The 21,311-nt window shown below is 43.0% G+C and overlaps 1 protein-coding gene across 7 annotated transcripts in view; it reads right to left on the bottom strand.

Annotated features, from left to right (window-relative positions):
- The window catches only part of SMC5 (structural maintenance of chromosomes 5), a 64,543-nt gene that overhangs the window by 26,066 nt on the left and 17,166 nt on the right, over positions 1-21,311 (bottom strand). For 6 of the 7 annotated variants that reach the window (XM_081930433.1, XM_081930434.1, XM_081930432.1 and 3 more), the window contains 12 exons: positions 21,070-21,224; positions 16,623-16,736; positions 15,712-15,806; positions 15,236-15,368; positions 13,538-13,711; positions 13,023-13,192; positions 10,906-11,029; positions 10,335-10,457; positions 5,899-6,024; positions 3,161-3,256; positions 2,372-2,476; positions 1,447-1,566 (listed from right to left, as the gene is read on the bottom strand). In XM_081930433.1, coding sequence (XP_081786559.1) covers positions 1,447-1,566; positions 2,372-2,476; positions 3,161-3,256; positions 5,899-6,024; positions 10,335-10,457; positions 10,906-11,029; positions 13,023-13,192; positions 13,538-13,711; positions 15,236-15,368; positions 15,712-15,806; positions 16,623-16,736; positions 21,070-21,224 — 1,535 coding nt within the window. The remainder of the gene's footprint in view (positions 1-1,446; positions 1,567-2,371; positions 2,477-3,160; positions 3,257-5,898; positions 6,025-10,334; positions 10,458-10,905; positions 11,030-13,022; positions 13,193-13,537; positions 13,712-15,235; positions 15,369-15,711; positions 15,807-16,622; positions 16,737-21,069; positions 21,225-21,311) is intronic. The other variant, XM_081930435.1, reaches the window with a different exon arrangement.

The raw sequence follows: 21,311 nt of genomic DNA, 5'->3' as shown, positions 1-21,311 counted from the left end.
GTTTACCTTCCTGCTGGAGTGCTACCTATTTATCTACTTGCACTTTGACGTGCTTTCAAACTGCTAGGTTGGCGGGAGCAGGGACCGAGCAACGGGAGCTCACCCCATCGTGGGGATTCGAACCGCCGACCTTCTGATCAGCAAGTCCTAGGCTCTGTGGTTTAACCTACAGTGCCACCCATGTCCCTAAGTTGGCACATAGTCATGTACAATAAATCAAAGAGAGAAAATGCTGCTATCACATCAAATCAAAGCTTATTTGCTTTCATTTCCCATCTTCTTGGCACTCAGTGCCATACATTTATTCCTGTCTCCAGGAGGCAGAGAAATATGGTAGATGTAACTATGGTTTGTCATTCAGACAGCATACCAAACCACAATTAATACCAACTCTCTCCCCCCCCCCCAAACTAACTAAATCATGGACTGGAGTCTTGTTTCAGCTTTATCTAACAACCCAATCCCAATCCCAACTATGTGCCAGTACTAGCATGAAAAAGCACAAGCACACTTGCAGCAGTGTCAAACTGAGCCTTAGCACAATCCTCCTGTTATGGAAGGGACTGCTTTCCCACTCAACAGGCAGGAAGGGGCACTTGCACAACATCTTTTCCAGACCATTTGGAAGCCAAAGGCTGCGCTCACACAGCAGCACAAACCAGCACTAACATTTTGTAATAGCAAATAGGCACTTCCCTTCTGCTCCCCAACTGCTAAATTGTGACTGGCAAAATACTTGCCAATTATGATACATGGAAGGTGGTGGATGCAGGGCTAACACACACACACACGGTTTGTGTGCATGTGTAATGCATTTCTATGTGGTTGCAGGGATTTCCATCAGTGAGACTCGGGCCAGAAGGCAGGGTTTACCTCCCCTCGGGACTCCCAAAACACAGTACTTCCCTTATCCCCATAGGAGTGCAAGCGAGAAAGGAAGACTATTGAGGTTAAACTGCCCCTGCTGTTTTCTGGTCTGATTTCTCCTTCTCAGTTGTATCCTACACAAGGTATCCTACATATGCTCATTCCAAACCAAGCATTGCCAAATGTGTTCTCTGGGGCTGACTCCAAAGTGAGCATGTTCTGCCCCTTTCATCTAAATAAACCTACTCAAGGTCTCAATTCCTAGTGCAGAGCACTGGGAACTACTTGTTATGTATTTGGAGTGTTTAGATGCTTCAAACTGAAAACACTTAAATAAAACTTATAGAACTGCTTGGCAGGGTTTGGTATAGAACATTATTGTTAATGCCAGTCTCGAAACAAAACAGTTTATACTTTCCAAGAAAGCCTGCTACTACCTTCCAAGAACTGTTTCAAAGGTGACAATATGAGAAAACAACTGGGTATTCCTTATTCTTTAATAAAGGTGTGAAGATTCAGATATCCAGATGGAGAGATTTCCTCTCAATCTTAGACAAAATCTAACACTGATAATCATACCTCGTTTTCTGTATGTAGGTCCACTTCTCCGGCACACTGCATGGAACTAAAAAAGCCGCTGAACTTTTCATTAATTTGCTCAACTAGCTGTTTCAAAGGGTTTAGCCACTTTTCCTTAGCCTAAAAAGAAAAGAAAAAACACTCATGTTAAGAGGAGCAATTTTACAGCAAATACACATCGTTGTACTGCAGCAATCAGGAGGTTAAAGTTTTAAATATGCTATTTATTAATGGTGTCCCTAAAGACCATCTGACATATGGGTTAGAAGGTGCATGTGCACCAATTTGCTGCGCCAGTTGTGATCCAGGGACTGGGGGTGGAGGAAATGAAGAGGGGAGGCTACACTGCCAGTTGTCACCCCCCTGTGGAAAACAAGAGCACCAGGCAGAGGCTGTGCTGTGTTGACACTAGACCTGTGCACTGAATGCCAGCATGTACAGGGTGTGCATGAATGGATATTCTCATCAAGTTGTCTTGGTTGCTGAAAGCCCCTGTGCAGGTCATACACAAAGTATGCTCCTTCCAACTTCACTCCCATTGGCCACACAGACCTGCTGATGTGCATGAAGCCACCCCACTGCACATGGAAGCTACTCAGTGGTGACTGGATGCCATGTGCTATCCATGTTACCATGGATGGGTGCTAGGACTGTGCTGCCATGCTATGGCAGTGGGGGGTGGGGGTGTGGGCGTTCCACAAGTCCTTAGTCCTGTGCTCCAGCTGGCTGAACCTGCCGGTGGCTGTGTGTACTGCCGGTGCCTCCGTGTACCACTGCCATTCATATACCTCTTGCAAGGATGGATTTGTAGACTGTACTTATGATGATGGTTTCTTAGAAGGCCAACAGATATTTATACACTCCCCTATATTATAATGCCTTATGGAGTGAAAATAATGGCAATAATAACCAATACACATAATACCTGTGAAATATTCTGCCTATAGTCATCCAATTCTTTTTTCTTCTCCTCCAGCTCCACTGTCATCTGTGCTATTTCTTCTGTCCTTTTGTTACATTCCTCAACAACCTGGCAGGAAGACATGACTCTCTTTAAGAGGTGACATCTTCCAAGTGGACAATACAGACGTTTTACAATCCAAAGAAAGAAAACTACAAGGCCCATTACTTGTTGAAATAGAAAACAGACACGGAACCTGGTTACACATTCACAATACAAAATACATTTCTAGCCCAAGTGAAAAGAATATGAGGCAACACTGCACTTCTAACTGGGAGAACCTCAAATATTCAATAGCAGCACAGCTGTTTGTTTAAAACTGGATCAGCCTCCATCAAATATAAAAATGGGTGGGTGCAGGGCCTGCCTTTTAGGTGCAAAGGGAGCATGAGGGTGGAGAGGTGAACGATTCCGCCTTTCCTCAGCTCCCCACAGTACATCACCAGAGACCAAGGGAGGGCTTGGGAAGAGGCATTAACCAAACCAGTCTTATCATTATCATCAATTGTACTTTGAGCCAAAGCTAATTCTCTCCGCCCTCCCCCTGCAATCGATGTTTTTTCCTTTCCTCTTTTAAAAAAAATCAGAAGCAGCCCAGAACACAGTGGTCTCTGAGAAAAAAGGCTATTTAGAATTCTAATAGATTCAGAATATGGCATTTGACAACACATTGTTCCTGCTGCTTAGCTTATTATTGTTGTTATTACTAAGCAACGTAGTACAGTGTGGGAGTTAAATACTGGGGATACATACTGAAGCGCTGAGGCCTGTGAAACAGGAAGCTCTTGATTTCTCCTCATTCAGCAAAGCGTCAATTTCATCCAGTGTGTTTGGAAGAGCAAGGAATGCCTAAAAGAAAGGACCTTGGTATCAATGCCAACCACCCTGCAAAAACCTCGATTAGGATTTGAATAGAAATTGTTCCTTCATAGGTATTCTCTGTCTTCTCCACGCAAAGGACCTACCACTTGCTTTGGACATAGCCAAAGAAACCTTTTATTATTATTTTTGACCTCTCTTACAAGCCTGAACTCATTCTGCGCTTTAGCCAGCCTGACCTTCCCCCTACAACGGTTGGCTACTTGTGATTTCCCCTTTCTTCCATTTCTCACACACGCCCTTAATTCTCAGCTCATCTGTAAGCTCCTTATGCAGCCACACCCGTAGGAGGAGGAGCAGGAAGCATTCTATGGGCTGTGCTTTCAAAGGCTGCCTGGAGTGTTCTAAGGTCTGCAACAACCCAATGATCCCCCCCTTCCACAACACATTTTAAAAGGGTATTGGATGTTAATCAGCCAAAGGCCTGGTTAAAGAGGAATGTTTCCGCCTGGCGCCTAAAGTTGTATGATAAAGGTGGCAGCTGAACCTCCCTGGGGAGAGCATTCCACAAATGGGGAGCCACTGCAGAAAAGGCTCCGTTCTCATGTTGCCACCCTCTGGACCTATTGTGGAGGAGGCACACAAACAAAGGCCACAGAGGATGATCTCAGGGTCCTGGTAGGTTGATATGGGGAGAGCCGTTCCTTGAGGTATTGCACTGCTGAACTGTTAAGGCTTTATAGGTTAAATCCAGCACTTTGAATTGGGCCTGGGAACTAGTAACTAGTGCAGTCTATATTGTTTCGCATAAACTTTTTGGAAATTAAGCAGTACATAAATTCTGTTTAATAAATAAAATAAATCATTATAATAAAGGAAGCCTTGTTGGGAATTACATCAATGATTGATACTATCCTGTTTATTTTAACTGTAACTAATATTTATAGATATAATGATGATCCAAAATTTTCTGAGATTGTAAAATATTTATTCTGGTACAATCAAACCTAAATGCCTCCATCATTGTACATTTCGGCTTCCAAATGCTGAAAACCCGGAAGTAACTGCTTCGGTTTTCGGAAGCCAAATGTCCTAGGCGTCTTCAGTTTAGAGTTTCCCTATTGTATTGAGGCTTCTGCTTTCATTTTTTGGTTTTTGAACGTTTCGGAAGTCGAATGGTCTTCTGGAACAGATTACGTTCAAAAACTGAGGTTCCACTGGACAATAGTTAATGTATATACACTAATTAATAATAATGAACGTGATTCATTAAATAGGCAATCAGTATTTATAATTATTAATGAATTTATAATCATGCAATACTATTTACTAAACTATATTAGAAATCTATTATGGCAATATTCCATGCAATTAAATATGCTATGTTACCTGACAGCATGCAGGGAGTGGGGAGGGGGAAAGGTTTCTACAAGCCAAGACACCCGAGGCTATGCTTTGCCCAGGGTTACCTCTTTATGCCTTGCCATGTCTTAATTTGCTCACCAAGTTAAACATTCAGTGTTACAAACTTAGATAAAGTTCTCTATTGGATCAAAATTTTGAAGTGTCAGGGAGGATTTAAAATTTACAGTGTGCTGTGCGTTGGAAGGAGAATTACATGAAAATGATGGATCAGTGGTATTTAACACCTGTAAAATTAGCAAAGATGTACAGAACTGCTCCAAATGTTTGTTGGAAATGTGGTGAACGTGCAAGATAACAGGAGCATTCTGGGAAATATTTACAATGAGTTAAAAAAATGTTTAAAATAACATTTGGGGGAAAACCTGAGGCTTTTCTACTAGGTCTTTTAAGTGCAGAGATTCCAAAAGAGCAGAAACGACTATTCATGTACGTGACGACAGCAGTGTGAATATTACCAGCCCAGAGGTGGAAAGACGATAAAGTTCCGACCAGAGACGAATGGCTGATGAAGATGATGGACTACGCCGAAACGGCAAAAATGACTGGGAAAATCAGAAACCAGGAAGAGAAGAACTTTAAAAAGAATGGGGAAAATTTACAATGTACAGTGGTACCTCGGGATGCAAACAGGATCTGTTCCGGTGCGTGCGCGGGTCACGTTTTGCCGCTTCCACGCATGATGTCATTTTGAGCGTCTGCACAGCGTGTTACTTCCGGGTTGCCGCGGAGTGCAACCCAAAAGTGCTGAACCTGAAGCACATTCAACCCGAGGTATGACTGTACTTAAGAGAACACTGTAAACAACTAAAAACTTTGGCAGGATATGAGTAATGCTTGTAATATACGAAGACCTATGGTAAAAATGGATTCTTTGTTAAACAAATAGAGAAAATAAGGGAGACAGTCGGGGCGGGAAGAGATTGATAATGGTAACCATGGAAGGGCGGAGGGGAGTCGAAGGATTCAGGGAATCCTAAATGATGGTGTTGATGTATAATGTTTGAATTCAAATATTGAAGTGCCTTCAAATATATGGTAATATGAGGTGTACTGATGACTTTGAAAACATTTTCCTATTCATTTTCTTGAACTGTTCTAAAAGATAAAGGCCAGGAAACAGGCACTTTCGGAACAGAGCAAAAATGGTCCTATGTGATTGTGCAACAGTTTCCATCAACAAAAGATGGCTCCGCCTGGGGTTTAGTTGTGTGTGTGTCTGTGTGTCAGTCCTTTGTTGTGGCACTTACGTTGCTGAAATGTTCTGGAATACTTTGATCTGGACGAAGGTTGCAAGCTTGCATAGCTTTCCTCATTAAACCTTTACAGTTCTCCAAGAGGGCACGTCTCCTTTCATCCAGCTCCAAAAGCTGCTGCTGTAATAGACAAAAGGGGGGGAGGCAGTATTATTATTTTCATGAAAAACTCAGCAAAACGTTGACCAAAGCAAGGCCTTCAGAATTTGGGAGGAAGGGCAGGCTATAAATTCAATAAATAAATAATTACTCTGAAAAACTAAAAATGGAGCCACAAGTAGACAGGGCCCTGGAGGACACCAGCCAGGTGTGGAAGGGAGGGAGGGCAGCTCCATCCAGCTCATTCCTGTGGGCTCTGCAGCTGCCATCAAGACAGAAGTCTGAGGGAAGAACTGTCTGGCAGGATCTGTCTTCCTGGCTTGCTCCGCCAGAGTCCACTGCTCTGCTCCCAGATCGGCTCTGAGGGAGGAAAGTGTACCTGGGCAGCCAGAACCAGCACAGAAGAAGAGGACCTTGAAGACCTTGTGCTTGAGTTTGCTCTTTCCCTCCTGCACTTCATTTTTCCTTGTGTGGTGGGCCTTTTCACCCTGAGCAAAGGGACAGTCCTACGACTGATTTTTGTAAGCCATTCTAGGACCCTTTTGGGTTAAAGAGTGGGGCACAAAATGCCTTAAGTAAATACATCATCTGTAGCATTGTAGATAAAACCCTTAAATAATTTTTCAACACCTGCAAGTGTTATTCAACCTACATCTCACAACCTAAAAATAATTGTGTGAATTGGTCCACAAAGCTGTTTCTCACACAAACATTTTCCACAAGATAAAATCTAGACCCATCTCAATGGAGGAAAACACATCTATTTGGATTTCCAGCGTTTATTTATTTCACGCATACGCACACAGCCCAGGGTGTCCTGGCCTAGGACTTCAGCGGCGGCTACAGTTTTCTAGCACACTATCATTGCACAGTGTGTGGTCGCTGGCGAGTTGCACAGGCAGTGAAGTGCCCAGCCAAGGTGAAGAGCAACCTGACCTCTGCCCCAGGCCAAGACAGCAAGCGCTGTGAGGGAGGCTGCCATTGTGGCCTCCTAGGAAGAGAAGCGAGAGGAAGACTAGTCGGGAAACAGCAGCTGCAGGGAGCTGCCAAAGCGAATGCCAGACTCCAAGAGCAGCCACCCTGGGATGGCAAAGCAATAGGGAAACCCGTGCTGATCCCCACCCTGGGCTGGGGAAAGACGGCTGTTGTGTGTACTCCAAGAGAGCTGGCCAATTTGCCACAAGTACCATCTGATCTGAATATCCAGGAACTTGAGGCATTGGCACGGAGTTTGCTTGCTTTTCTTCCCCTCCTTCCCCCCTTGCTATCTCTCGTCTGTGAGAAAGTGAGCCAGTGGGGTGTAGTGGCCAAAGAGTCCATGAAGCTCCCTGGGTGGCCTTCAGCCACTCGCTGTGTCTCAGCCTAACCTCACAGGGCTGTTGCAAGGATAAAATGGAGTAGAAGAAAACAATGGAGGAAAGGTGGGCTATAAATGCCATAGATAAATCAATAAACCTAAAGGCACAGACCAGTCTGATCTATTAATCTCTGTATAGCAACATATTCATCCACAGAAGGCATTTCAGAATCACAGGAGAGAGAAAAATGCTTCAAGGGTTAGGAAGCAGCTCACAGCAAGAGGAGCTGCCATCTTCCCTTTCCCCACTTGCTCCTGCTTTTACCAGCAGCTTGGCTGAGCCGCCAGAACTGTGCTGTGAATAATGGCAGCAGGGCATCAGCTGGGGGGGGGGGCATTCAGGTCATGGAGGAACTGGTGAGACACTGCCAGAACTCTGCTAGGCTCCAAACAGTCAAGGACAACATCAAGGTTTAGCCACTTCTCAGAAGTTGTTTCGATTGTTGGGAGTGAATCAAATACATAACTAAGAACTAGTAGAATCATAGGATCATAGAGTTGGAAGAGACCACAAGGGCCATCGAGTCCAACCCCCTGCCAAGCAGGAAACACCATCAGAGCACTCCTGACATATGGTTGTCAAGCCTCTGCTTAAAGACCTCCAAAGAAGGAGACTCCACCACACTCCTTGGCAGCAAATTCCACTGTCGAACAGCTCTTACTGTCAGGAAGTTCTTCCTAATGTTTAGGTGGAATCTTCTTTCTTGTAGTTTGGATCCATTGCTCCGTGTCCGCTTCTCTGGAGCAGCAGAAAACAACCTTTCTCCCTCCTCTATGTGACATCCTTTTATATATTTGAACATGGCTATCATATCACCCCTTAACCTCCTCTTCTCCAGGCTAAACATGCCCAGCTCCCTTAGCCGTTCCTCATAAGGCATCGTTTCCAGGCCTTTGACCATTTTGGTTGCCCTCCTCTGGACACGTTCCAGTTTGTCAGTGTCCTTCTTGAACTGTGGTGCCCAGAACTGGACACAGTACTCCAGGTGAGGTCTGACCAGAGCAGAATACAGTGGCACAATTACTTCCCTTGATCTAGATGCTATACTCCTATTGATGCAGCCCAGAATTGCATTGGCTTTTTTAGCTGTCGCGTCACACTGTTGGCTCATGTCAAGTTTGTGGTCAACCAAGACTCCTAGATCCTTTTCACATGTACTGCTCTCAAGCCAGGTGTCACCCATCTTGTATTTGTGCCTCTCATTTTTTTTGCCCAAGTGCAATACTTTGCATTTCTCCCTGTTAAAATTCATCTTGTTTGTTTTTGCCCAGTTCTCTAATCTGTCAAGTGCCCGAGTTTGCTTTTTTCCTCTTCCCTCCCAATCATGTTTCCTTTTGTGTCATGACTTTTAGGTTGTAAGCCCAAGGGCAGGGATTGTGTAATTATGGATTCCCAAAAGCCCCTCTGGAAGACTTTTTGGGCTGAAAAGCAGGTTACAAATCGGGAGTTATTAATACGTTTGTCTCTCCGGATGTCCCATCCTCTCTGCTCTTGTTACAGAGGAAATCAGGAGTCAGTAAGTGCTGTGAGGACACTCTGGCAGGAGTTCTGCCTCGCCCTTCGCACTAGAGATGCTGCTGGCGGGAGCTCAGGCACGTGCAGCCCCCTCCCTGTGAGCTGCTCCTAGTGAAACAAGAGCAGAGAAATTCTGCCAAAAGAACAATTTTCTGAAGGGTAAAACATGCACCATGCTGGACTATCTAAAATAATAATGATAAACTTAAGTCTTTAGGATAATTATTCTTTCTGCCTGTTCAGAAAGAGATATTTGGCAGAGTATTGGTATTTCCTCATATGCTTTATTTGACGCCATTAGGAGTAAAAGGATGGGAGTCTACTGAAAAATAGTAGCCAGTGACTAACACTTCCATGCAGAACTGAGCTGAAAAGATTGCCACTCTAACAGTATTCCAAAACTTTTAATTATGAAAAATAACACAGAAGGAAAACATGATAGTTGTGTTCTTAAAATTCATTCTAAAATAAATACTGCAATGTATGTTCTGGATTTTTCTCCCCAAATGTGCCACGGTACATGTTCCGAAAAATAAAATAAAAATCAATTAATCCAAACAAGACAATTATCAAGTCTCTCTCAAAACAGTTATCAAACACAGAAGTGGCTGTGCCAATTATCTGACGAGCAGATGGGGCTAACAATCCTCCCTACTGTTCCACATGGGTCATAAAGACATATTTGCCTCTCACATTCATTAAGAAAATTAAATAACCAAAATTGCTTAAGATAAATATTAGAGTTCTTGATCTAAGGTGCTATACTGAACAAGAAAAGCACATAAAATCTGCTAATGTGCATGTGTCATTTTTAAATGTTCATGCATGTTAGCAAGGAAAACATATTCTAATCTAAGAGATAATGTTTTACTTTTCTTAATGAATCACTGTGCTGACAGAACCCACAAATGCAGCATTTGTCTCCCACAGATTTTGCCTGTCTGCCACTACTTGTACAAAGCCTTTTTTAAATACCATCAGCACAGTTCACTAACAAAAGAAGTTAATTGCTGCTATTAATGGTGCTCTATTTACCTGCATTTGCAGTCCTCAAAACTCAAGGATAGGCTTCCTTTAGCAGGTAAGGGAAACTATCAAGGAAATTGCTCTCCCTTTCTGACAGGGTGTGTAAAAAGGACGTGAAATGCTGGTGCCCTAGGTAAGCATTGTGCCTTTTCATATTATTTTGCATATCTTGATTGAATATACTCATGAACAAGGAAGCTGTCCTGCAGCAAGTAAGACCGCTGATCCCTCCTGGCAAAATATTGGGGACACCAATTGGCAAAAGCTCTCCAAGGGTTTCAGAGAGGGACTTTCTCAGTCCTACCTGAAGACACCTTTTGCAGGAAGAGCATGTCCTCTCACACAGGACAATGGCCCATCCCCTAAACGGCATTCCATATATAAAAGTAGGTTTTCAAGCTCATTCAACAAGTGTGAGAGTGCAGGTCTTACCTCTGCAGCCCGTAGCTGGACAGCGCAGGCTTTATATTCAGCCTCAAGTCTGCTCTTGTGGAAAGCTGCTTTCATGTTCTGTAGAACCAAATCTGTTTTCTGTTTGTTCAAGGTCACACAACTCTGTGGAAAACAAGTATCATTTAGAAGATTTTGCTAAAAAGAAAAGCATTTATTATTCTTCAATCTGGTGTTTATCCAGATGCAATGCCTCTTCTGTTTGATCAAACACTTGGCAACTGAGAATAAAGTTTGCTTTTCCCAGGTGAGTAACAATTCATTCCAACCTGCCAGAATGATAGCGCAAAGCACTTTTTATTATTTATTTATGTATTATTAAAATTTATATCCCACCCTTCACCTTGTAATATACTTCTGAGTGGGCATTTTTGTAGACTTTATTCCTTTGGAACATTTGCACTGTCATGCATCAGGCTCATAACAACATTGATGTTAATGGACTCCTCTAGGTGACAAGCAATTGAGAAATAAAATGTTCATCATCATTATTTGAATAAATTCATAAAAGGCCAACAGTACCAACAGCAGTCTTTGAGAGATGTGTGTTTACCTTTATTAGTTGCATAAATTCTGTGACGAGTTTTACTTTTTCAGTGTTAATTTGTTTTACTGCAATATTCGCTTGCTCAGACGCTTCTTCCAGGTTGACGCCATCTTGTTCCATTTGTCTCAAACTGTGCAAGGAAGATTTATGGGCAATGCTGTTTGAATAACTTCAAAATTCCTATTTCAACCCTATGAAGGCTAGATTTATGTTTTGACAATGAGGAGGCATGATAACTGACTTCCAAAGTACAGAAAATCAGACTATCCTGTGCAAGCTGAAGAACTTAAAAGAGTAAAGTCTACAAAGCTTTCACAATAAATAAAAACCTAATTTTCAATAGTGCCTCTAAAACACATCTGCCCTATCATTCAATTAACAAGCTCTGTCCTAACTGACGTTAACAAGCACAGGAGAAAACAGGAATGCCTGTCATCATTAGCTCAATTCTTCAAGCTAAATTCTGTCAACTCTTAACCATTTTTGGGGTCAGGTCTGAAATCCTAGCTGTCATGTTATGCAAATTGCCCACCAAAGGGATAGCAGGTTCTATGAACACCAAAGGAGTTATTTATACAGCCAAAGTATAGCATTATTTTTTGGGGGGGAGGGGATGCGGGTGGCGCTGTGGGTTAAACCACAGAGCCTAGGACTTGCCGATCGGAAGGTCGGAGGTTCGAATCCCCGTGACGGGGTGAGCTCCCATTGCTTGGTCCCTGCTCCTGCCAACCTAGCAGTTCAAAAGCACGTCAAAGTGCAAGTAGATCAATAGATTTACCTTCTCTGGCGGGAAGGTAAACAGCATTTCCGTGCGCTGCTCTGGTTCGCCAGAAGCGGCTTAGTCATGCTGGCCACATGACCTGGAAGCTGTATGCTGGCTCCCTCAGCCAATAAAGTGAGATGAGCGGCACAACCCCAGAGTCGGTCACGACTGGACCTAAGGGTCAGGGGTCCCTTTACCTTTACCTATAGCATTTTTAAATCCTCTTGGCTGGACGCAAAGGTCTGCAAGTGGAATTATGTTTGCAGGCTGCTCTTTTCCATTTCCATTTCCCTACGGCAGGACCTGGAAAGCCACTCTTGGGGGTTAACGGAACCTCCAGATCAGCACAGAAAAGAGTGTCTGGGGCTGCAGGAGGAATTGGTGGAAGCTGAGGGTGAGCCCTTCACAGGAGTCGATGTACCTTCCACTTGCACAAGATCACCTTTCGATCTAAGCCACTGATTTCAATGGGAAAATCTAAGAATATGCCAAACTCTTCCAATTTAAAATCAAATAGATTTGAAAGTGCTTAAATTTAGCTGAATCCTGCCTAAGTATTCTTCTTCCATGTTTTTAAGCACCAATGGGTAATTTGGCAAGTATGTGGACATTAACTTACAGAAAAATCGCCCAACAATTTTTTAAGAGGCACACACAGAACTTCCAATTCTCAGCACATACCTTTCCTTACTTTCCCCACAATTTAATAGAATCATAGAACTGTAGGATTGGAAGTGACCCCAGGGCCATCTAATCCAACCCCCGGGAATGCAATATTTATATAACTTTCATAAGCCAAGTAAATAAATTTGATTGTCCATACTGCCTTCTTTTTTACAGCTGATGTTTAAATTACAAACCATACAATGCACATGCAAGTATGCGCTTATGCGGTTGCCCCCTGGTAACAGTGTAGCTAAGAGAACAAAGTTTAGAGCAAAGGGAACGGAACTGTCCAAACCAGTAAGCAAAGTCAGAAGAACTGGGGGGGACTAAGGACTTAAAGGGCAAAAATATGAATATGAATATAAATAAAATATAAAATACATAATATAAACAAAATATTATGTAAATTCTAATGACATTTCTATTTGCCTTTTTAAAGTCTTTTAAAAAGGGTGGAAAGATTAATTGGACTTGTAAATCATTAATCCCCTATTTCCTACTTGATCTCTCATATCAATTTTATCATAAGTCAGAATTTCACAGTACTCAGCAGAAGGATGAGAGGTTTTCCTAATCATTTAAATGGCTCCATGATCATCAATGGACTATTAAAGCAGTAACAGTTCTGATCCAGGTTTGGCTCAGTTTTCTGAGTGCTGTTTCTCTACATAATAAATATACAAAATAGCTATACCTGTCACTTTTCATACTAATTTTTGATTCCAATTGCTTCCTTTTGTTTTTTCTATCCAGTAGCAACTTTTTCTGTTGTCTGAGGTCATTATCTCTGTGTTCCATACGTTTTTGTCGTTTAGAGAGAGAAGCCATTTTAGAATCCAGCAACTCCAGCTGCCTTGCAATTTCCTAAAGTAAAAAGTGCAGGAAAAAATCCCATTGTATAATGTGTTTATAGTGCACAGGCAACCATTTAAAAAACAGGGAGTATTCCCTGCCCCCCCCCCAAATGCTAACAGTGTTAATTAAATTAAGAAGGTGCTCAGCATTTTAAAGTTCAGGTGCAAATATTCTTGTGATATTTGAAAGTGACTTTCAAATTGTAGCTTTAGTGTTAAATGTGGTGAAAAACAGATATAAAACACCAGCCAAAATTGCTGACCAAAGACTTTGCAGGATCCCAACATTTACAAGTCCCAACATTTCAAAACATGAACTGCTGTTTTCCTAAACCATCACGATAAATCAGCTGACCTTCTGTTGATTTTCCAACTGCCTTCTTTCGTCTGCATCCACTGTGACAGTAAGGAACTGTGCCGGCTTCAGTGACGTATTACTGGTAATGGTCTGATTTGTGTAAAAAGACAATTTTACCACGTATCTTTCTTCTGCTGTGTAGATGCTTTTCAGTTTGGTTTCTTTTATGACCTGCACACACAAAATTACCACAGTACAATTATATCAACTCCAGAGGGATAGCTATTAACATCCCGAATGTTAGTCTACTGCAACAAAAAATTCAAATAATTTGTAGCAAATTTATTACAGCATACATTTTAGTGGATTAGTCACTCGCATCAGATGCATGCAGTGTTATCCTAAATTGGCATGAATACATACACATGGCAGCGGGATAGCGGGAGTGGAGTTGCAGGCAGCAATGTGAGAGGGAAATAAAGTGAAATGCAGAAACTACAGACTGTGATCATTACTTGAGATATGTTGGTGCAGTGTGGCTCGGGAACCAATGATGTGGGACAGCCACATACAGCTCCCAGAAAGAAGGCTTTCTGTCTCAGCACATTTTAAGACCTCTTCTGACTGGGAGTGCAAGAGAGGAGGCCCCTTTGTTTCCTCCCTTCAAATGAAGGGCAGCTCACCAGGCCTGAACTTTAAAGGGACGGGGAGGGGGGGGCTACTGGCCGTCTAAGACTTTGGGAGCTGAACTTCATGTGAGGTAGAAATGAAGTGATGTCTTAACTGCTGCTGTTTCCACTTTTTTAGCTTGTGTTTTGCGTGTGTTCAGGTGGTTTTGAGACGATTGTCTTTAGGATGCTTTATCTGTTTTATATTTTATTGTAAGCCAGTTGAGATCCAATTGATAGGAAAGCAGGTTATAAATTTAAGCACAGTATTTATTATTATTATTTGCATTTGTTAGTTGCTTTATATATTAAAAAGTCTCAAAACAACTTTACAAGAAAAATACATACAGGTAAGTACAGTTATAAGTCAAGTTTAAAATACATTTAACACAAAATATCAAAATGTTTATCCAACAATACACGAAATAGTCAAAGATGAACAACACAATAGAGACTGACTTAACTACTAAAAGACTAGATTCCACAAATAGGGGTGGGGTGGAGAGTAAACACCCCTGAAGAACACCCCCTCTACATCTCCCTCCAGGCTGGGTCACGTGACGAGAGGTGATCTTTGGAACTGGGATCCTGAACCACATAAGGCTTTACAGGTCAAGTCAAACTCTCTGAACTGAGCCCATAAATTAACTGGTATTCAGTTCAGCCAGAATCAGTATATTGTCCTCAGACCTTCTAATCCCAGCTAATAATCTGGCTGGTGACTTCTGCAGAACCATCACCCCAAAAAATCAAGCACCATTTTCTCTCCACTGCTGCTGGGAAACAAAGAACAGATACGACTTTCAGTGTTTGAAGAAACCCAACTCATCTCTGCCAATGGGGCAAAAAGACTGACCACCCATCTTGACACAGAGGGACAGCACATAGGAGAGGTGTAATTTGATTGCATGTGCTTTTCTTAGCTGCTTGTTGCTACTGTGCTTTGCTAATGTGCTTATATAAAGTATGACAAGTTCATGGCCTCCTGATCTGGTGTTGCTTGCTTCTAAGGGAAAGGCAGCCGCATCACACCAAGAGTCTTCCTAAACACTACAGATTTCTATCTCTCTTAGTCAACATGCCTCACCCTTTCGATCATATTTCTGGTTTTCTCTGTGCCGACAGGGACCTCATGAATGCGATATTTCTCACACAGGTAATTCATCACAGGGTGGGGAGCATCAAACAACTCTCTCAAGTAAGAGAAAACTCCATATCGGCTGAAGAAGGCAAGAGAGGCAGTTAAATACATTCACCCCAATTAGTAAGATAAATAATCAATTCTCAGAGCAAGAGTGTTGGAGAAATGAATAAATATGAGCAATCATATTTTAACTGAGGTTAAATATTAAGATTCTGTAACATCAAAAGCCAAATTCTGCAAGCTTACGACAGGCAAAATTGAGCAAATAATAAATGCTTATTTAATCAGCTAAATTAATTTGATTCAGTATGCTGGGCATCGTGGTGAAAACAGCTAGGTCACTGCACAATTGCTTTCACACAATAACTTATTCCCATTATTATAATGTAGGGTTTTAAGATAAATAGCTTAAAACTTACAACAGTTCTTCAACTGGTTTCCAAGGTCTGCTTTCAGCATAAGATTCACTTGGTGCACACACAGCATTCACTCTGAGCCTCTGAACATCACGCACCTAAACAAGATTGCATCAATGCCAAGAGAACACTCTTAGCTTTCTAAGACAAATGTTTGAACTGAGCTTTTTAACAGTTCTCTTGAGTAGGTAACAATAGTAACATTAGAGAGTATTTCAGAGGATCTTTAATTTAGAACTACCTACAACTCCTTATCTCCTGCCAACCTAGCGGTTTGAAAGCACGTCAAAGTGCGAGTAGATAAATAGGTACCGCTCGGGCGGGAAGGTAAACGGCGTTTCTGTGCGCTGCTCTGGTTTGCCAGAAGCGGCTTAGTCATGCTGGCCACATGACCCGGAAGGTGTACACCGGCTCCCTCGGCCAATAAAGCGAGATGAGCGCTGCAACCCCAGAGTCAGTCACGACTGGACCTAATGGTCAGGGGTCCCTTTACCTTTTACAACTCCTTATCTGAAAGCCATTTCAATCAATTGAGGACAGGGTTAAGAAGTGCCTCACTTTTCTTTTTTGAATTATCTGCACCCTGTTTATTAAGTGAATTTTCCAAAAAGCCTAGCACCCATTAACTTTATATCAGAAGAATAAAGAAACTGAATCTTCATATAGTCACTGTTATCAGGCAACAGTAGAGCAGGTTTTTCCCTCTCTTGCTCAACAAGGTGACTTCTAAAAAATATAACATTTCATGTGCTTCTCTTAGTTGGCAGCTGGAAATGCACTGGAGAAAAGAAAAATTAGCAGTGCTTCATGCTACCAGTGTGGTGAGAGAGACGCAATCAAGAGCCTACTTATTAGGCTTTTTGCTGTCTGGACTTCGATACCAATCTGTTTTTAATGTAGGAATTGGTCCTTGCCTCTCTTAGAAAGATTTCCATATCTTCTTGGCTTTCAAAGACAAAGGCCCTCAAGTCGTTGGATGAAATGTGATTTTCTACATATTTAGCATGCTTGTGATCTTTCATATTGATCTGTGCAGGGGAAAAAAAATCCAACAATTACAAACGGTGGCTGAAATTAATAGAAAAAGAACAATAAAATGTGCATGAAGGCAAAGGAGCCAGTAAGATGATACTTGGGTTCTAAATAAATGGCAAGTACATTTCCAAATGTAGTTAAGGACGGATATTTGACTGAGGCTTCAAATCCTGTGCACACATATCTGGGAGCAAGTCCCACTGAATGCAATGAAGCTTACTTCTTTTTTCATCGTTGGTGTAGTGTGTTTTAAATGACTTATAATGAAATTATATATTTCAAGTATGACTTACATTAAATGGGCATCAAGAAATAAAATAAAATGTGCTCTATTCTTTAAAATGGCTCAATACTCATTATGCTGTGGCTAATTATTCTAGAAGTACCTTAATACATATGTTGGTGGTTACATTGTGGCCCTGTCGTTATCTTCGTGGCAGAGGAGATGCTGCAGTATGGTGCCATCCTGATGCACCCGGGAAACTTAGAAAGTCCCAGGTGATGTGGGAGGAGCCCAAATGAGGACATTTCTGGAGGGTAACCTCAAGATCAGACTACTGTAAGACACTGCATGTGGGACACCTTATGCCTTGTTCCTGTAACTGGTGCAAAATGCAGGTGCTTAGTGGGACACCCAGCTTTGAATATATTTTAACAGTGTGGAAAGATCTGCACTAGCTGCCTATTAGCTGCAGAGCCAATTTCAAGGTTGATGTTGTTGGTATTGAAAGCCCTGAACAACTTGACACCAGGGCAGGCTGATCTTAAAAACTTCTAAGGAGACATGGCTGGTGGTTCCACAACCAGTAGATTGTCACTTGTTGACAATGCAGAAGCAGGGCTTCTTGTGGATAGAACCCAACCTCCAGAATACCGTTCATCACACAATCCATGAGGTGGAGACTAGGGCTGGGCGATATATCAATATATTGTCCAAAACAGGTCTGAAGTTCACATCGTAATAACTGTTTCATAATATCTGAGCTGGCAATATATCACAAATCACAATGTGTGTAATGGCTAGGCAATATCTGGTTTTCAGTATCACGATAACTCACCAGCTAAATGTTGAAATGTCATCAACAGCTAAACCTCACAGAATCACCAGCTCAACACTGCAACTACCACAATGTCTGAAATAAGGATGGAACTATACAGAGGCGAACAAGACAATGTCCAGGCAACTGCTACTACTTAAAGAGGTCTAAAATGGATAAACGACAACATTATCAATCACCATAGTTTGTTTCATCAGCAGGCAAGCCAAAATGCATCCCAACAGGACTTTTGGTTTTGGACTTGGCTACCAAATGATGGCATTCAGGACAATCCAAACCATGACAATGAATCACAGTGAATACAAATAATTTGGGACTGCCAGGCTGCCAGCAGTTCTGCTAGGAGGCAGAAACAGCAGTGGCAGAAACCAGTTGCCAGGACTGCAGCAGTAGTGGCGACAACCTGCAAGGCCTGGCAGTGGCGGCACAATCAGTGGTGGCCTGTGAGTCCTCATGGTGGTGACAGGAGGGGGGCAGCAGTAGCAGCATGCAAGGCCTCGTTGCGGTGGAACAAGCAGTGGCGACTGCGAGGCCTTGTGGCGGCGACAGAAGTTGGCGGCCTTGCAGCAATGGCACAGTGACAGCCTGCAAGGCCTCTTGGTGGTCATACATAGTGGTGGTAGTAGTAGCAGCAGCAGCCTGCAAGGACTTATGGCAGCGATGGAAGGCAGCAGCAGTAGTGGTGGTGGCCTGCGAGAACTAACAGCAGTGATGGGAGGTGGTGGCAGTAGTGGCCGCAGCCCACAAGGCCTCGTGGCGGCGATGGAAAGTGGCGGCCGTAACGGCACTGGCCTTCGAGGTCAGGATTTGGCAGCAGAAGCAGTAGTGGCCTGCGAGTCCTCAGGGTAGAGACCTGTGGGGACTTGTAGCAATGACAGGAGGCGACAGCAGTAGTGGCATCCTGCAAGGCCTTGCATCAGCAACGGGAAGTGGCAGCCTATGAGGCCTCGTGGCAACAAAAGCAGTGGGGCTTCGGAGGCCTCGCCATGGTGGCAAGAAGTGGCGGCCTGGAAGTCCCCCTGGCGGTAGTGGGAGGTGGTGGCAGAAGTTGTGGCAGCCTGCTCAGCGAGGCCTGACAGGTCCCCCCTGCTTCTGCCACTGTCTCCTGACACCATGGGAAGGCCTCACAGGCCACTGCTACTGCCGTCATGACAAGGCCTTGCAGGCAGGCATTGTTTTTGCCACTGCTGCAAGGCCTCGCAGGCCACCACTACTGCTGTCACCACAAGGCCTCACAGGCTGCCACCAACACCCACTGTCATAGCAGGGCTTTGCAGGCTGCTTATTGTGCCACTGCTTCTGCCCCCCCCCCCCAGTTGTTGATTCTGCCACCGCCAGGCTGCTGCTGCTTCTGCCGCCTAGCAGGCCTGCCTGCCATCTGGGAGTCCCAGATTATTTGTATTCACTATGATGCATCACTGTACTTTGGATTGTCCTGAATGCCACCACTTGGTAGCCAAGCCCAACTATTAAGTAGTAGCAGTTGCCAGGACACTGTCCTATTCACCTCTGCATAGCCATTTCCTTATTTGAGATGTTGTGATATATTGACATATCATGATGTTTAACTGGTGATATACTGCAATATTGAAAAACAGTTATCGCCCAGCCCTAGTGGACTGTAATAAGTCAGCCTCTTAAAACATGTTCACCAGTGTTTTCCTAGATTCTGAAAAACTGTCTTTGTTTTGTACAATGCTAAGCTTTATTTGTGATGCACACTTTTATCAAGTTTTACTGAATGTTGCTGATGAATTTTTATTGTTTTTATGAAAACCTCTTAAAATGAAATTTATTGAGCAGCATGCTTTTTAATAAGTAAATTTACTTTTGATGGATGGACAGAGTAATCCTAGGACTCAGCTAGAGTGGTAAAGATAAAGTGTTTTATATGTATTGTGTATGCAATATAACAATGTGACACCAGAGGGCGCTGTGGAGTCCCATCTTTCCCAACCAGATTTCCCTGTATGAGTTTATGGTACGTTTAAGTAAAACACTTCTTTGACATGTCTAGATCCAGCCACAATCTTACACATATGTATATAGTTTCTATTCTATTAACATTCCCCGCTCCCCCCCCCCCGCATTTTCATAGTTCTTGTTTTATCTGTAACCCATCTCAGAAAAAGGTGAGGTATAAATAAATTAGCCCTCCTCCTCCTATCTGCCAGCAGGTCAGATGGTTAGGACTGAGGTCAAGCATCTCTCTATCTGCAGGGGAAGGCTCCGCATAGAAGGGCATGTCCCTGCGGTGCTGTTTCCCTGGTGGTAGCCAGCATTATTCTCCAAAATGAGTGTTCTGGAGGCCTGCTTTCATTTGCTGGGGTCCTCCTCATTACCGGCCTAAAGCTGGTACAACTCATTTCCCTCTCTCCATTGCAACCAATGGCTCTGGGGAGAGAATGAGAAAATGCAGTAAGTCCGCCCCCCATACTTCCTACCCTGGGGGAGCCATTCGCCACAGGATTGCGGTGTCGTTTGACCTAATAACCACCATGTAACTTCAAAATGAAACTAACTGAAAACGATAAAAATACTGCACTTTGTCAAAAAGGTTATTCTCAGAAGCAGTTTGAAACAACCCATTCAAAATAAGTGATTAGATCAGGTTATATGATCCAGAATTAGCTTTAGAAATGAAGGTGCTAAAGGCCCCACAAGCTGTATGATAACTTTCCCATCCTCTTACAAAGCACTGCTTTTCTGGAAGGCTCTTAAACCTCACTGATGGCAAGACTAGGAAAGGGTTAGGCGGGGGGACTTTCTTGGAGCAGCCCAGCAAGAGTGGGGACTCACCCTGGACCTTTTAACTTTCATATGCTGGTCATATGTCTTTGTTAGTTCATGGTATGAACTACATACATACATACTTTTCAAAATACAAAGCCTCAAGTTGAACAGAATCCGTTCCAGAAATCCGTTCGACTTCCAAAGTTCCAAAGATTGAATCGGAAGCAGCGGAAGCCCCGTCAGATGTTCAGCTTTCGAAAGAATGTTCGAAAACTGGAACACTCACTTCTGGTTTTCAATCACTTGGGAGCCGGAACATTCGACTCCCAAGGCATTCAGGAGCCAAGGTACGACTGTATTCTGTACTTTCGCAGAAGGCAAGATTCACACCACAGACTTAACTCAATACATAAAGGTACCTGTATGCCAAGCTCGACTATTCACATTAAAACAATGGATTATAGTTTTATAAGCAGTAGTGGTATTACGTTTTAGTGATGACTAAGTCACACAATAGTCAGGCAAATCAGCTTACTGCAAGCATCATGGGATCACAGACTTCTCTTCTGAACCGGTTTCTGTTTTCTCTTAGCCACTTAAGAGCCATGTGTGTGTCTTGAAATCTCCTTTTGAGCTTCTCTTCCTTCATCTTCATCATATTCTCAAACTGCACAATGCCATTCATTACTCCTGTAATTTTGAGACAGCTTTAGGAGCCATGTTCACAGGGCTTCATGATCACAACTACAGCCACTATAGAGGGAAGAGCTGTCTTGC

This window comes from Podarcis melisellensis (assembly GCF_964234715.1).
Source record: "Podarcis melisellensis genome assembly, chromosome: 11".
NCBI lineage: Eukaryota > Metazoa > Chordata > Lepidosauria > Squamata > Lacertidae > Podarcis > Podarcis melisellensis.
This window is presented reverse-complemented; position numbering and strand designations above follow the sequence as displayed.